Raw genomic sequence first — 15,982 nt, 5'->3', positions numbered from 1 at the left:
CTCTTTACCTGTAACATTTACCTTCCTCTCACTGCTAGCCTGATTTCTTACAACTCAGCAAGGTGCAGGCGAGACACCTGTTACTTAAAGGTGTCAAGAAGCCAAGACAAATCCATGAAAGCTACAAGGAATGGACCATTTTCTTAATTGGATACTTTAACTGTTACAAATAGCACAAAACTTACTCCAAGCTCCAGATGCTTCCAGGGCCCCTTCACCTAGATTAACTGTCATCTACCTTTAATGTCCTTGGATTGGGATCATGGAACACACTTGGCCCTCTACAGGCTCCCTTTATTGGGTGTAATTTCTGGCCCAAGTAACAGAGGAGTTTGTATTCCATTGGGGTAGCAGCAGCTTGATATGGGTAATGTGGGGCTATGGGAAGAGCACAAGTCCCTGAGTACAGGGCTCTGTTTCTGCATCAGACAGTCTGGGTTTACCTTGGATAAGTCCATTGCCTCTCTTGGCCTTGTTCCTCATCTGTGAAATAGGGTTTTGGTGAGGCTTGTTAGACATTTGCCAAATTACTTTGAAAAATCGTATTGTAAACCTATTAACACATTTAACTGAAACAGATACAAAGCTATCTCTAGACCCTTACCAGACATGTGAACACAGCATGAGGTAAAGATTCTAAGAGGAAGTGGATGGCAGAAGAAGAGAAATTAGTTTTAAAACCTCAGAGGCCATTCCTAAATTTTTCCCTCCACATCCCCATGCACACCTTCCATTTCTCTTCAAACAAGAGTTAACTTATAAAGTGATATTTTGACATAAATATATACATTTAAGATGCCATTTTACTTTTGTTCTTCATATTTTTTCATAGATATTCCCAAGTCCCTTGGTCCAACCTGAGCCCAGGCTCTAGCTTTGTAACTTACTTTGTGGCCTTGGCCAAGCCAGTTTTCCAGAGTCAGTTTTCTTCCTTGTAAAAACAGATAAATCTACTTATCCCCTTCACAGAGATTGAGAGAATGAAATGAGGGACTGTACATACAGCTCTCAGCACAGTAGCTGATACATACCAGGCACTTACATGGATCTGTTCCCTTCCCCCTCCTCTAATAGAACAGGGCTGCAGCAAATTCTTGGCTCTGGACTCTAAGGTAGAGTAGCTCAGACCCACAGTCTTTCTGACCAACAAACTCAATAGTCTTCAAACGCCTGCTAGTGACACTACAAAACAAGGATCTTCAAGATCACAAGGAAACTGTTAAGCTGGACACCATGGAGACTTTCCTGGTTGTGAAAGTTATTATGTCTGGGATCCAAAGAAGAGAAGGGCTTCAGATCCTTCCCTAGAAAACTCTTAAAAATCAGTGTGGATATCCAGAATGTCATGAGACTCATGTTCTACTATTGTCCCACTCCCCAAAATATCAAGCCCTGTATCTAGCACTATCTTGGAAAGATCTCACTGACTACTTACAAAGGGCCTTTGAGGTGGGGCTAAGTATGTCTATTTTTCAGATTAGGAAACTGAGGCCTAGAAAAAGAAAGGACAAGATCAATCAGAGAGAGCTCCAGCTTACTTTTAGTTGAGTGAGTCAAAGTCCTCTATGTGTCCAAAACCCAGCTCTCTGGGCCTCTCCATTCTCTCTGAGCAATTACCTCTTCTTACATGCTCTCATCTCCTCCCAGTCATTCTCCGCTTTGCCTCTAGAGTTACCTCCCTAAGACATCCTTCCAACCTTATCACTCCTGTGCTTTGAAACATAAAATAACTTGGCATTATTTAGCACACTTAATAAATGTGTATTGGATGAATGTGTGCCTATAGGATTAAATCCAAACTCTATTTTGGATTAAGTTAAAGGTCTTTCACAATCTGGTTCCAACCTAGCTTTTCTAGGTACATCTCCCATTTCTCTTTCCCACCTCCCCACTCCATATATGAACCTTATGTTCCAGACACCTTGGCTCACTTGTTCTTTCCTTTCTATATGTGTTGTGCCCTGTCCTGGAAAGTCAGTCCTCCCCAGTGGACTGGAAAATTCTCAGTTATATTTTGAGACCTATTTACATCTCTGCTCAGATTACACTTTATCCATTTCTGTATTGTGACAGCACAATGCACTGTAATTAATGGGTTACTTTTCTTTCTCTCCTGCTCCTCAAAGGCAAGGACTTGCTTCTATTTATCTTTGTTTCACCCAGTGCCTCCCCCAGTACTTCCTTCGTTGACTGACAAAATTTGAACTCAGTAACTAGAATGGATGGAGAGCTGGAAGGAACGTGGTCAACCTCTCCCCATCCTTCAGCCTTTGCAGCTGCTCCCTCCTCCCTTCCACCTCTTCTCCACCTCCATCTGAATGCCAAAGCCACGAGTTCCCAGACAGCTGCCAGAACACTCAACCTCTCGCTCGCACGGGCCAAACGAATATCACTATTCCCTTGTACTCCTCACGACCTTTGACACAATTATCTGTGACAAATTGACTTAAAGTGCAGCTGCAGGAAGAGAAACAGGAATGTCTCGCTTGGCCTTCTGGGAGTTGTAGTCCTGCAGACCCCCGGGCTGCCTGGCTGGTCCTGGAGCTGCGGACTACAGCTCCCAGGCCTTCTCCATGTCCCTACCGCACAGGCTCAGAGCCCCATGCCGGGAGGAGGTGGTTACATTGTGTCTATTGTATCCCTGGGCTTGTGTGTTTGTACATTTCTCAGGACGTGAAAGTGAGAGTGAAAAGCATGGCAGATGAACAAGAAATCATGTGCAAATTGGAAAGCATTAAAGAGATCAGGTAAGTGGAACTTTGCAGCGCCCTCCCTGTCCCCTCCGAAGCTACCCAAATCCCTCACTGCGGGAGAGGGCTGCTAGCTACGGAAAGTGTCTATTGTTGGGCTACTTGCGGAGGGGGACTGAAAACGATCCCATTCACCACGGAATTTAAGGATGGGAATGAGGCAGGGGAGAATCGGAACTGAGACTATCAGAGAGAGAGAGAGAGAGAGAGGCAGACAGAGAAACAGACCTACCGAGAGGAATCTCTTGCCAGATGTGTCTGAGAAAGCCAGATGCAGACACACGGTGTAAGTGTGTTTGTGTTGGGGGGGGGACGGGGGTGGGTGGGTGTTGGTCCAAAGACAGCTTTATGCTTCTTGGGTGGGAGTTGGGGCAATGGCATTCTTGGACACATTATTTTTTAAAGTGTTTGTAAGATCCAAGGTGTATTTGGCTCCTTGCTCTTTAGGTGTCTAGATTTGTTTCTTTCAGTCTTCTGTTCAACTTCAGGACCTCGAGCTCCGGCGAGCCTTTTGAGAGCAGAGTCTAACACATCGGGGCTGGTGGCGGCTGCTGGGGGCTGCAGACTGGGGATGCGGAGGAATCCCTGCAGGCCAGGATAGGGAGGAGAGAGAGCACTCGCTCTTATGTATTTTTTGCTTTCACTTACCACTTTCTTCCTCTCCTACCCGGTGCTTGGGAAGGGGGATGGGAGTGATGGAGACTGGGGAGGCAGTTGCCGCCTGCAACAGTTGCTCTCAGGCCCCAGAGGTGATGGGCGAATGGGCGGGATGCAAAGTGCGTGTTGCCTGCATCCCCTACCCCTTTTCTCCAGGAGTGGCATTGGCTAGGCAATGATGCTGTCCTTGCTCAGAGCACAATAACGCCAGTTGAGTGGACTGCCTGGGCCAATACCAGGCCTTCCTTCACCCACTCTTCTCTGCCAGGACCCCCTCCCCACCACTGACCCGACTCTGCCTCGGCTTCCACCCTCCTTCTGAGGGTGCCCTGGGTTGGGCTGTTCCCTTTAGTGTTTTCCAGGAACCTGAAGAAAAATGGGGTAGGATATCAAGTGTGTCCCTTTAAGAAATAAGAGTTTGACCAAGAGATTTAACTCTTGGAGTGAATGCCTTGGGTGAGACTCACACAAGATGGTGGTGGTGGGGAAGCACCTTGGCTTTTCTGTCCTTTACAGGGGTTATATTTCTACTTTTGCTGGAGAATAAAAGGAAGGGACTATTATTTATTGAGCCCCTGGTGTGCCAAGCCGCTTGACCTACTATTGCGCATTTGGCTATCCTGAGAACTTCCTACACTTCCTTTACAACTGGGAAAATGGAGGCTCAGAAAATTTAAGTAATTTCTCCAGAGCCAAACAGTTTGGAAATGCCAGATTTTGACAAGAACCCAGTCAATTTGTGTGCAGAGGCTCTGGTCTTCCCACTCTATCCCTTCAGGGCCTAGGAAAAGGTAGACAGGGTTTATATTGCAATTTTTTTCTGCAAAAGAATCAGGATATAGGGAGTGAGACACCTTGGTGCAGGAAAAAGTCAGCTGTCATAATAACAGTGCAGCTAATAAGAAACTTATGCCTGCAAGTGAAGAGCCTAGACTTATTTTTACCAGATTTTAAAGGAATTCCTACCCAACCCCAAGGGAAGGAACAGTTGGGAACAAGGAAAAATGACTCCTTCTAGTACAGACCAAATGGGGGGCCATGGCTTTGACCCTCACCAGTGTTAAACCTGGCATTCCTACCACTACTAGCTGGGATGGGATCCTAAGAGGCCTAAGAGAGGCCAGAACTCTCACCCTCAACCAGCAATAACAAAGATCCTCTCCCCAACCTGGATGTCAATCAGAGACCCAGTGGAGAACCTGGACTTGTACTGCCCCCCTTCCCTGCAAAACTAGCACATCAGAGGAGGCCTGCAAAGACAAAAGTGTTAAGAGAGATCCAGAGTGTCCAAATTTAATTGAAAAAAAATTACTTGACATACCAAGATTATCAGTTTCAGTGGCAAGAGGAAGTAAACAGATGCCAGGGTTGAGAGGACACAGAGATTGGAATTATCTGACAAGGATTTTAAAGCAGCCATCATAAAAATGCTTCAGGGAGCAATCACAACACACTTGCAACAAATGATACAATATAAAATCTCACCATTTAAATAGAAAGTCTCAAAAAGAAATATAAAACACAGAGAAGAACCAAGTGGAAGTTTAAAAACTGGAAAAAAATCTCTAAAAACTCAATGGATGGGATCAACAGCAAGATGGAGAAGACAGAGGAAAGAATCAGACAACTTAAACATAAACAGTAGAAATAACCCAGTGTAAAAAAACAGAGGGAAATTAAATGTAAAAAGAAAAAAGAAGAAAGAAAGAAAGAAAGAAAGAAAGAAAGAAAGAAAGAAAGAAAGAAAGAAAGAAAGAAAGGAAGAAAGGAAAGAAAAGAAAAGAAAAGAAGGAATTGAGCAGAGCCAGATCCTCCAGACTTGTGAGACTATAACAAAAGATCTAACAGTCATGTCAACAGAATCTCATAAAGAGAGGAGAAATAAGGCAGGACCAGAAGTACCTGAAGAAGTAGTGGCTTAAAACTTTCCAAACTGAGCAAAGGGCATAAATTTCTAGATCCAAGTAGCTAAGCAAACACCATCAAAAAGGCCCAAAGAAATTCATACCAAGACACATCATAGTCAACCTTCTGAAATCAGAAGCAGAGAAAAGATGTAGGAAACAGCCAAAGAGGAACAACATCTTACCTGTACCTTCAGGGAAAAAAAATAGAAAGTCAGCAGATTCCTCATCAGAAACTGATGAGGCCCTAGCAGGAAGTAGCACAACATTTTTCAAGTGCTGAAGGAAAAGAACCATCAACCCAGAATCCTATGTGCAGTGGTAATATCCTTCAGGAATAAAGGGATGATCAAGACATTCTCAGATGAAAGGAAACAGGGAATTTATCAGTAGGAGGTCTACCCTATAAGAATGAGAAAAGTAAGTCTTAAAACAGAAAAGAAACAATAAAAGTAGGAACCTTGGAAGAAAGAGTACAGTAGGCAAAAACATGGGTACATACAACAGAATTTCTTTTCCTCTTGAGTTGTATGAATCCTGTTTGATGATTGGATCAAAATTTATTACACTGTCTCACGTGGTTCTGAATGTATGTAGAGGAAATATTTAAGACATTTATGCTATAAGCAGGGAGTATAAAAGAATGTAAAAGGGAGGTAAATTTCCATCTTACTTATCCATTTATCTGTTGAAGGACACTACGGATTCTTCCATATCTTGGCTATTGTAAATTATGCTGCTATGAACACTGGGGTGCATGTAACTTTTCGAATTAGTGTTTTCATTTTCTTTGGATCATATACACAGGAGTAGTATTACTGGATCATATGGTAGTTCTATTTTTAGTTTTTTGAGGAGATAAATTCTGTATGTTGTCATTTATATGTGGAATCTAAAAAATAAAACAAATGAATGAACATAGCAAAATACAGAAACAGACTCACAGATATAGAGAACAAACTAGTGGTTACCAGCAGGGAGAGGAAAGTGGGTGAGGGGCAAGATAAGGGGTAGGGGATTAAGAGAAACAAAATACTATATATAAAATAAATAAGATACAAGTATTGTAAAACACAGGGAAATAGTGCCAATATTTTATAACAACTTCAAATGGAGTATAATCTATAAAAATATTGAATCACTATGCTGTACATTTGAACCTAATATAATATTGCATGTCAACTATGCTTTAGTTAAAAAAATTATAGATATATCAAAATGAAATTTGAAGAAAATGTTCAAGTCACCCACAGGAAGGCAGGGCAAAGAAAAGAGAAAAAACTAAATCAGAGAGAAAAAACAGGTAACAGAAAATAAAATGACAGACTTAGCCTTAACATATCAATAATTATGTTGAATATAAATGGTCTAAATACACCAATGAAATGACAGTCGATTTAAAAACATGACTGAACTATATGAGAAAGGGTCAATCCATAAAGAAGACATAATTCTAGATGTGTATGCACCAAAAGTGATTTAAATTAGCCTTCTTTTGATAATTTTACAGTAATATGCAAATGTTATATCACTTGGTTTAAGAACTGAAAATAGGGAAATTATTACAAATACAACTCGATTTTCACACGTGGACCAGTAAAACATGTATGAGAGGTGGAGAGAAGGAAGGGGTAGAAGGAACTGGAGAAAGGAACTAACATTAGTTGAACACCTACTGATTTCAAAGCTCTTAGCTCATTTAGTGTTCAACTCTTGCTAATGGAAATCTGTGGTAGGAATTATTATCCCCATTTTACAGATAAGGATACTAAGGCTCAGGGAGGTTAGGTAACCTATCTATGGTCACACAGCTAGGAAAGGAAGAGAGAATGTATCCTCCTATTCACATGGCATATGCATTTCAACAAATGCTGATAATCTAATTAAGCATTATTCACAGTTCTTCAACTGCTCTAATCCTAAATCCCTCAAAGTTATAAACAAAGCAACCTATTTCTGTTAAAAAAATAATTTTACTTCTGTACTGAAGTAGCAGTGATGAGGATAATATCGCCCAAAAACCTGATTAAGTCAAGCTAAGAGTCAGACACACCCCCAGGCACAAGCACAGAAATATACACATTCATAGTGACACACATTCATGTACATACACACTGATGGCAGAATTTGAAGTGGAAAATGTCTCAGGAATGGATTCTCCCACCACAAACCATTCCCACTTCTGACTCTGACCACATGCTCACAGCCCTGTCTTTCCTCCTAACCCCAACCACACTCCAACACTATGCTGCAGACCTTGGGCCCCAAGTCCCACACTGGTCTATTTTGCCCATCAATTTCTTGGGCTTCTAAGTGGTGATGAAGGAGCATGTGGATATGTGGAAAGGAGAAGGAAAGAATGGAACAAAAGAGGAGAGATGGAAAAGAGAGAAGGAAAGGAGAAGAAGCCATGAGGCAAAGAAAGTGAGTGTAGCCACTGCTAGAGCAACCAGAGCCCTTCACCAGCTCCCCAAATACATACTAATATTTCCTTAACATGCACATGCCATTCATACATACACATTGCACACATCCATGGCCCTAGTGCACACATATCCATACACAATAAACTTTCCTCACTTAAGAAAGGAAAAACTCATTTTGGAAGTAAATATTGTAGCATTAAGTAGGTCCTCTTAAGTCTTTTCCTTAAGTCTTCTCTTTTTCTCTCTCTACACATTCTCCTGAGTTACCTCTTATATTCCTACAGCTTCAAATATTATCTTCATATCTCCAGTCTCTACCCCCTAACTTCCTTCCAAGCTTCAACCTGATATATTCCACAGTCTACTGGGCTTGTCCACCTGGTTGTTCCACAGACACAGCTGAAGTCAATCAACTCTTAAGACTTTGTCTCTTCCTGCCCTAATCCAGCTCCTCCCACTAAACCACTTGTTTAATGCCATCATTCTCTGCACAGTTACCTCAGATTGAAACCTGGATATTGATGCTGATTACCCTTGCTTTGTTATAACTCACATTTGATCCGTTAGCAAGTCCCACCTTCAACATCTGGCTCATATTCATGCCCCACTCTCAACCTCCACACTCACTGTCCTGTTTTAGGCCTTCATCATGACCAACCTGGATAATTATAATATTGTATCACTTTCTACCTATAGAATTGCTTTCTTATCTTCAGTCTGCCCCCTATTTTTAATTCCATCCACACTGCTATGAGAACTACCTTACTAAAGCACTGGGGTTACTATGTTATTCCTCAAACACATTCACCGATTTCCCATTGCCTGTAGCAGTATTTTTCAAAACACAGATTGTGAACCATTAGTAGGTCATGAAATGAAGTAGCTGCTAGTAGGATTTGTAAAAAAAGAAATTAAACAAAATAAGATAGAAAATATCAGCATACATTGCATAAGAAATGGTAGGTATTCTCTGTGGGAACTTTTGTTTCAGTTTTCTATCTGTGTTTGTGTGTATTGGGTCACAATATAAGATTCATTTATCATTGTAAGTCATTTCCTACTGTATGTCCATAGACATTTGCCTATAATTGTTGACATGGCATTCATGTCCCTCTTCCCCACAAGTCTGTCCCAGACCTACCTTTCCAATCTTATCTACTACCTCTCATTTTCATTCACCTTATTCTTTATCCACACAGAAGTTCCTCACTGTTTTATATATTTCCATTTTTCCACGCCTTTGCTAATGTCAGTCCTTCATTCTTTTTTTTTTTTAATTGGGGTATTATTGCTTTACAATGTTGTGTCAGTTTCTGCTGTACAGCAAAGTGAATCAGCTATAAATATACATATATCCCCTCTTTTTTTGGTTTCCTTCCCATTTAGGTCACCACAGAGCATTGAGTAGAGTTCCCTGTGCTATACCATAGGTTCTCATTAGTTATCTATTTTATACATATTAGTGTATATGTCAATCCCTATCTCCCAATTCATCCCACATCCTCTTTCCCCCCTTGGTGTTCATACATTTGTTCTCCACGTCTGTGTCTCTATTGCTGCCTTGCAAACAGGTTCATCGGTACCATTTTTGTAGATTCCACATATATGCATTAGTATACGATATTTGTTTTTCTCTTTCTGACTTATTGGGTTGGCCAAAAAGTTCATTCAGGTTTTTCTGTAAGATGTTATGGAAAAATCCGAACGAACGTTTTGGCCAAAACAATACTTCACTCTGTATGGCAGTCTCTAGGTCCATCCACATCTCTACAAATGACCCCATTTCATTCCTTTTTATGTCTGCGTAATATTCCATTGTATATATGTACCACATCTTCTTTATCCATTCATCTATCAATGGCCATTTAGGTTGCTTTCATGACCTGGCTATTGTAAATAGTGCTGTAATGAACATTGGGGTGCATGTGTCTTTTTGAATTATGATCTTCTCAGGGTATAAGCCCAGTAGTGGGATTGCTGTGTCATATGGTAATTCTATTTTTAGTTTTTTAAGGAACGTCCATACTGTTCTCCATAGTGGCTGTATCAATTTATGTTCCCACCAACAGTGCAACAGGGTTCCCCTTTCTCCACACCCTCTCCAGCATTTATTGTTTGTAGACTTTTTGATGATGGCCATTCTGACCAGCATGAGGTGATACCTCATTGTAGTTTTGATTTGCATTTCTTTAATAATTAGTGATGTTGAGCATCTTTTCATGTGCCTCTTGGCCATCTGTATGTATTCTTTGGAGAAATGCCTATTTAGGTCTTCCACCCATTTTTTGATTGGGTTGTTTGTTTTTCTGGTATTGAGCTCCATGAGCTGTTTGTATATTTGGGAGATTAATCCCTTGTCCATTGCTTCATTTGCAAATATTTTCTCCCATTCTGAGGGTTGTCTTTTCGTTAAGTTTATGGTTTCCTTTGCTGTGCAAAGGCTTTTAAGTTTCATTAGGTCCCATTTTAAAATTTTTGTTTTTATTTTCATTACTCTAGGAGGTGGGCAAAAACGATCTTGCTGTGATTTATGTCAGAAAGTGTTCTTCCTATGTTTTCCTCTAAGAGTTTTATACTGTCAGTTCTTATATTTAGGTCTTTAATCCATTTTGTGTTTATTTATCTGTATGGTGTTAGGGAGTATTCTAATTTCATTCTTTTACATGTAGCTGGCAGATCCCTCTTTCTTAATGCCCTTCCCTTATTCCAAGCCTGTAAATCCTACTTATTCTTCAAGGAAGATCCAGAGCAAACACCATCTCTTTTTCAAAACCTCAAATTCCCTAGTCCAAATGAATCACTTACCACTTTGGGCTCTCGCAGGGAGATTTATTATAGCACTCAAGTTATTCTGCCTTACGGTAAAGTTTTTCTTTTTTTTTTTTGCAGTACGCGAGCCTCTCACTGTTGTGGCCTCTCCCGTTGCGGAGCACAGGCTCCGGACGCGCAGGCTCAGCAGCCATGGCTCACGGGCCCAGCCGCTCTGCGGCATGTGGGATCTTCCCGGACCGGGGCACGAGCCCATGTCCCCTGCATTGGCAGGCAGACTCTCAACCACTACGCCACCAGGGAAGCCCCCTATGGTAAAGTTTTGAATTGACATGAGTCTGTCTTCCTTCCTTCCTTCCTTCCTTCCTTCCTTCCTTCCTTCCTTCCCTCTGTCATTGTTGTGGCAGCTTCAGCAGGCTCCACTATCACCTCGCTTGAAAACTAAGTCAGCTTTGGTCCCAGTGCTCACTCAACAACAAGTCACAGAACAGCTGGCAACTCTGGGACTTAGGGATGGGCAAGTCAAGTCAATCCTGACTACAGGAGAGAGAATGCAAGGGAGTTGACATTTAGTGCTAAGCTATAAGAAAGTCTTCAAGGTGAACTTTTCAAAGAAAACTTCTTTTCCAACAGTAGCTGCTTTTCCAGATGCACAAATAGATATTAAATGGAAGAACACTTGGTACTTAGGCAGTGTTCTCATCAGACTAGAGTAGGCAGGAAAAGCTGGCTCCTTTTTTTTTCATTCAGTTACATTTACCAAGCACCTGTTCTAGGGCATACACAGGACTGGGATATTCTCAGGGTCTAAGATGAATTAGACCTGTTATCAAGGATCTTAGAATCAAGGTGAATAGCTCTGATCTCTCCCCTGAGTTCTGTACTGACATATCCAACTTCCCACTTAACCAACCCCACTGGATATATCACTGGCACCTTAAACAGACCCCAACAGAACTCTCAACTTTAACCCGCATCCCCACCCCCCAATCTCCTTTCCTAGTCTCCCCCATCAGTAAGTAAATTTCACCCCCATCCCCAAATCTGGAATCATTCTTCATTCTTCCCTCTATTACTCCATGTATCTAAACACTAGCACAGTGGTTGTCAAACTTGGGCGTGCATTAGGCTCCACCTGGCGGGCGGGTTGAAACCTAGATTGCTGGGTCCCCATCTTCAGAGTCTCTTATTCGGAAGGCCTGAGAATTTGCATTTCTAACAAGTTCCCAGGCAATGCTGTTGCTGCTGGTCCAGGGAACACACTTGGAAAAACCACTGCATTAGTAAGACCTGGCGGATTATGCCTATGTAATATATTCTGGATCTGTCCACTTTCCACCATTCCCTTAGCTCATCAACAAATCTGGGTAGTTTTCCATCCAACTCTGCTAGCCGGTGTCTTCACTTTGTCTGCCCATCCTCAAGTCCTACAGGTCCCAGCTTTCCTACTCTGCTTGTTGAGTGAGTGTTGGGGCTAAGTCACCCCTTAAGCTGGGTGACAGTTGAGCCCGCCAAGTTTGTCCCAGGAATAGATGATCCATTGCCTAGAACCTCTCCTGCTCTCTATCCTTCCTTCTCCACATTAGTCAGCAAAGAGCCATTGGAAAGAAATTAGCCAGCTGAATATTTTTGTCTTGGTCCAGGACTCTGTCTGGAGAGGCTGTGGCCTAGGGAGGTCAGGAATCTTCATTCAAGATTTAAGAAAGACTGTAGCCCCAGTGATTGTGGAAAACCCTAAAGAAGTATTCTGTGGATTTCTGGGATTCCGTGGTCATACCAGCTGCGCCTTAGCCTCTTGGGAGGATTTCATTAGGACATTTTCCATATAAAATTGGGTCATTAATGACTTGGATGCTTTCCTCACTTGTAGGGCCAAACATTCCACAGATTCCATCTCATGGAGTCATCCAACAACTCTTTGCAGGGCTACACTGAGTCCTACTTCTCAGGTAGATAGAATTTCCAAGCTTCTTGTTCCATGATGTGCCCTATTTTACCCTTAAAATTGGTGACTGACTGATCCAGGACAAGATTCACCCCATTGGCTTGTTTTCCATGGCTTGAAATAAATCATATGAGGAAAGTTCCTTGGTATGGTGAAAAGGTCATCAGGTTCAGCACACTGGATTCTGCACTTCCTGGCTTTGTGATGTTGGGCAGGTCACTTTACTTCTCACAGCCTCAAATTCTTCATCTGTAAAAATGAAGCTAAACACACCTAATTATGCGGTTATGATGAAGATTAAATTAGATAGCGTATCAAGTGCCCAGCACAGTTGCTGGAACATAGTAGACACCAAAAATAGATAGACAGATAGATAGATAGGTAGATAGATAGGTAGATATTTTTATTAAATAAATCCTTTCTTAACACCCAATTCCTTCCCAGTTTCTGGAACTTATACACTCTTAGTAAATGTTAACTGAATGAATTAAAGCCCCCCACCCATGGTAATATCTTTCTTTCTCTGAGACTACTGAGATTACAGTCAGTACCCTGGACTTAACCACTTATTTGCATTCATTATTGTCACTCAAAATGTAATTGTTGAGCCAAAGCAGTGTGATAGATGACATGGAGTTTACAGACAGAAATATGGTATGGTGTCAGTTTCTAGAAGGCTCTTATATATATAATTATCCAGATTTCAAATTGCTTCATTTGAAAGTCTGTACATGTAGAGGACCCAGAGGACCATAGCTGCATGCTCTTGGGCTAGTTCCTTTCCCATTCTGGACATTTGTTTCTTCATTTCTGAAATGAAGAGGATAGATTTTATTGGTGGCTTTGAAGTAATGTTCTGAGGAGCCCTGGGAGTTGCAGGGAGGTGTATCAAGGGCCACTCTGGTAGAGTCAGGCAGGGTTGGATTTGAGGAGAGAATAAAGACTCTGGGACCCACTTCCACTTGAACCATAATAGTTATGATTTGATCTATTTTCTATATTGGACCACAATCAATAATTTTACTTGAAGGAAGGGGTCTTCTCTTCAGTCATCCCCAGGATCCAGCACACTGTTGGGTAAGTGGCACTTGCTTAATACATTTTTTTTGTCTACAAGATTGATAGAAAATGGAAAAGAGAAGGAAGCTGTTATGTGGTGTGTGCATTTAAGCAGTGGCTGGCATAATGCCCACTCTGTAGATCTGTGAAAGAAACAACCTTTTACTTACATTTAATCTTAGCCCAAACTACCCAGTTGCTGGATAGAACATGGAAGGCTGGGCATTAAATCCTAAGCCTGAACAGCATGGTGTACACAATCAACCACAAGGGTAACAAGTCCCCATTTCTTTTTTTCATCATTAACCCACTTCCCATTCCTCCCGGTACCTCATTTGTCCAAATCCATTTAAAAATCTGTTTTTTCTTACACAGACTTTTTGACGAATCACTCATTTTCCTGGGAAACAGGAGCAGAGGGGTACAAAGAGCTTAGAATTTGTGTGTTTAGATTTAATTCTGGGTACAGTAAGAAGACATTGGAGGATATATTTTTAACAGCTTTATTGAGTTGTGATTTACATACCATAGAAACCATCCATTTTAGGTATACAGTAAGTTCCCTACACGTTGTGAACTTTCAAAAGATGCAAACCTGTGTTCACATGTCCAATCTTGTAGATTAGTTCACGTGTCTGACGTGCATTGTTATGTGGGCGCATCTTCTACAAGTGGTTGTACTTTTGTGTACTTTACTGTTACAGTACTGTATAGAGCACAGTAGTAAGTATCTTTATTTCAAGCCCAAGATGTCCAGAAGCGTAAAAGCAGCAGTGATGCAGCTGATACTGCTAAGAAGCACCAAACGTGTACTGTACTACTGTACTTTTCAAGGTACTGTACTGTACTGTAAGATTAAAAATGTTTATTTTTTTGTGTTTGTTTTCTATGTATTATTTGGTGTAACAGTATTATAAACCTATTACAGTACTTTCTATATAGCCAATTGTGTTAGTTGGGTACCTAGGCTAACGTTGTTGGACTTACGAACAGATTGAACTTACAAATGTGCTCTTGAAACGGAACTTGTTCATATGTAGGGGACTTACTGTACAATTTCAATGACTCTTAGTAAATGTACAGAGTTGTGCAACTATCACCACAATACAATTTAGAACATGCCCAGGCATCCCCAAAAGAGCCCTTATGCTCAGTATCAGTCCATCTCTCTTCCACCACACTGGCTTAGGCAAACCAGTAAATATATATTCTGTCTCTATAGATTTGCTTTTTCAGGACATTGCACATAATTTAGCATATTGTCTTTTAGGCTCATACACATTGTACCATATATCAGTATTTCTTTCCTTTTTATGGCAAACAGTATTCCATTGTATGGATATACTGCATTTTGTTTATTCACTCACCACATGAACATTGGGGTTGTTTCCACCTTTTGGTTCTTATGAATGCTGCTCTGAACCTTTACATATAAGTTGTTGTGTGGAAATATGTTTTCATTTCTCCTGGTTAGATTCCTAGAGTGAAATTTCTGGGTCATATGACAAGCATGTGTATAACTTTTTTAAATAATGCAAAGTGTTCTCCAAGTTGGTTGTGCAATTTCCATCCCCAGAAGCAGAGTATGAAGGTTCCAATTTCTAATCCTGTTGAACATCTGTCTTCATGCATTTAGTTGCCACTCTCTGTCTTCTTTGGTGAGTGTTTATTAGCAAACCTTTTGCTCATTTTCAGTGGGTTTATATATTTTACTTATGTGAATTTTGAGTGTTCCTTATATATTCAGGATACAAGGCCTTCAGCAGATACATGCTTTGCAAAGATGTTCTCCCAGTTTGCAACTTGGTCTTTTCATTTTCTTAAGAGTGTCTTTTGAATTGCAGAAGTTTTTATGTTGATAAAGAAGTCTTACTCATCAGTATTCTTTTTTTTATGGATTGTGATTTTTTGTATCACATAAAGAAAAAACCATTGCCTAAGCCAAAAGTCACAAAGATTTTCTTCCAGAATTTTAAGTTTTACATGTAGGCCTATAATCCATTTTCACTTAATTCTGTATATGATGCAAAGGGTATAGGTTGAAGCCTTTTGCTTGTTTTTGCATGTAGATATCCTGTTGTTTCAGGACCATTTGGTGAAAAAGCCATTCTTTCTCCACAGCATTGCCTTTGTATCACTGTAAAAAAAAATCAGCTCTCCATATTTGTGGGTTTATTACAGGACTCTCTGTTCTGCTCCATAGGTCTATTTGTGTATCTTTATGCCTATACTTCACTGTTTTGATTACTACAGCTTTAAACTAATTATTTAAACAGGGATTGTAAGTTCTCCAACTTTGCTATTCTTCTTGAGAGTTGTTTTGGCGACTCTAGGCCCTTTGCATTTCTATGTGAATTTTAGGTTTCACTTATCAATTTCTACAAAAATGCCTGCTGAGATTTTGATAGGATTTCCAAGGTACCACACTGCATTTAGACAGCTTTCTTTTGAATAGTGTTAGCATGGGGTATA

The 15,982-nt window shown here is 40.8% G+C and overlaps 1 protein-coding gene across 1 annotated transcript in view; it reads left to right on the top strand.

The window, feature by feature from the left end:
• Positions 1-2,620: 2,620 nt before the first annotated feature.
• ZC4H2 (zinc finger C4H2-type containing) overlaps positions 2,621-15,982 on the top strand; it is a 36,135-nt gene continuing 22,773 nt past the window's right edge. The window contains 1 exon segment of the mRNA XM_032618721.1: positions 2,621-2,747. Coding sequence (XP_032474612.1) covers positions 2,695-2,747 — 53 coding nt within the window. The 5' untranslated portion in view covers positions 2,621-2,694.

The sequence above is a fragment of the Phocoena sinus genome, chromosome X (genome assembly GCF_008692025.1).
Source record: "Phocoena sinus isolate mPhoSin1 chromosome X, mPhoSin1.pri, whole genome shotgun sequence".
Lineage (NCBI taxonomy): Eukaryota > Metazoa > Chordata > Mammalia > Artiodactyla > Phocoenidae > Phocoena > Phocoena sinus.
This window is presented reverse-complemented; position numbering and strand designations above follow the sequence as displayed.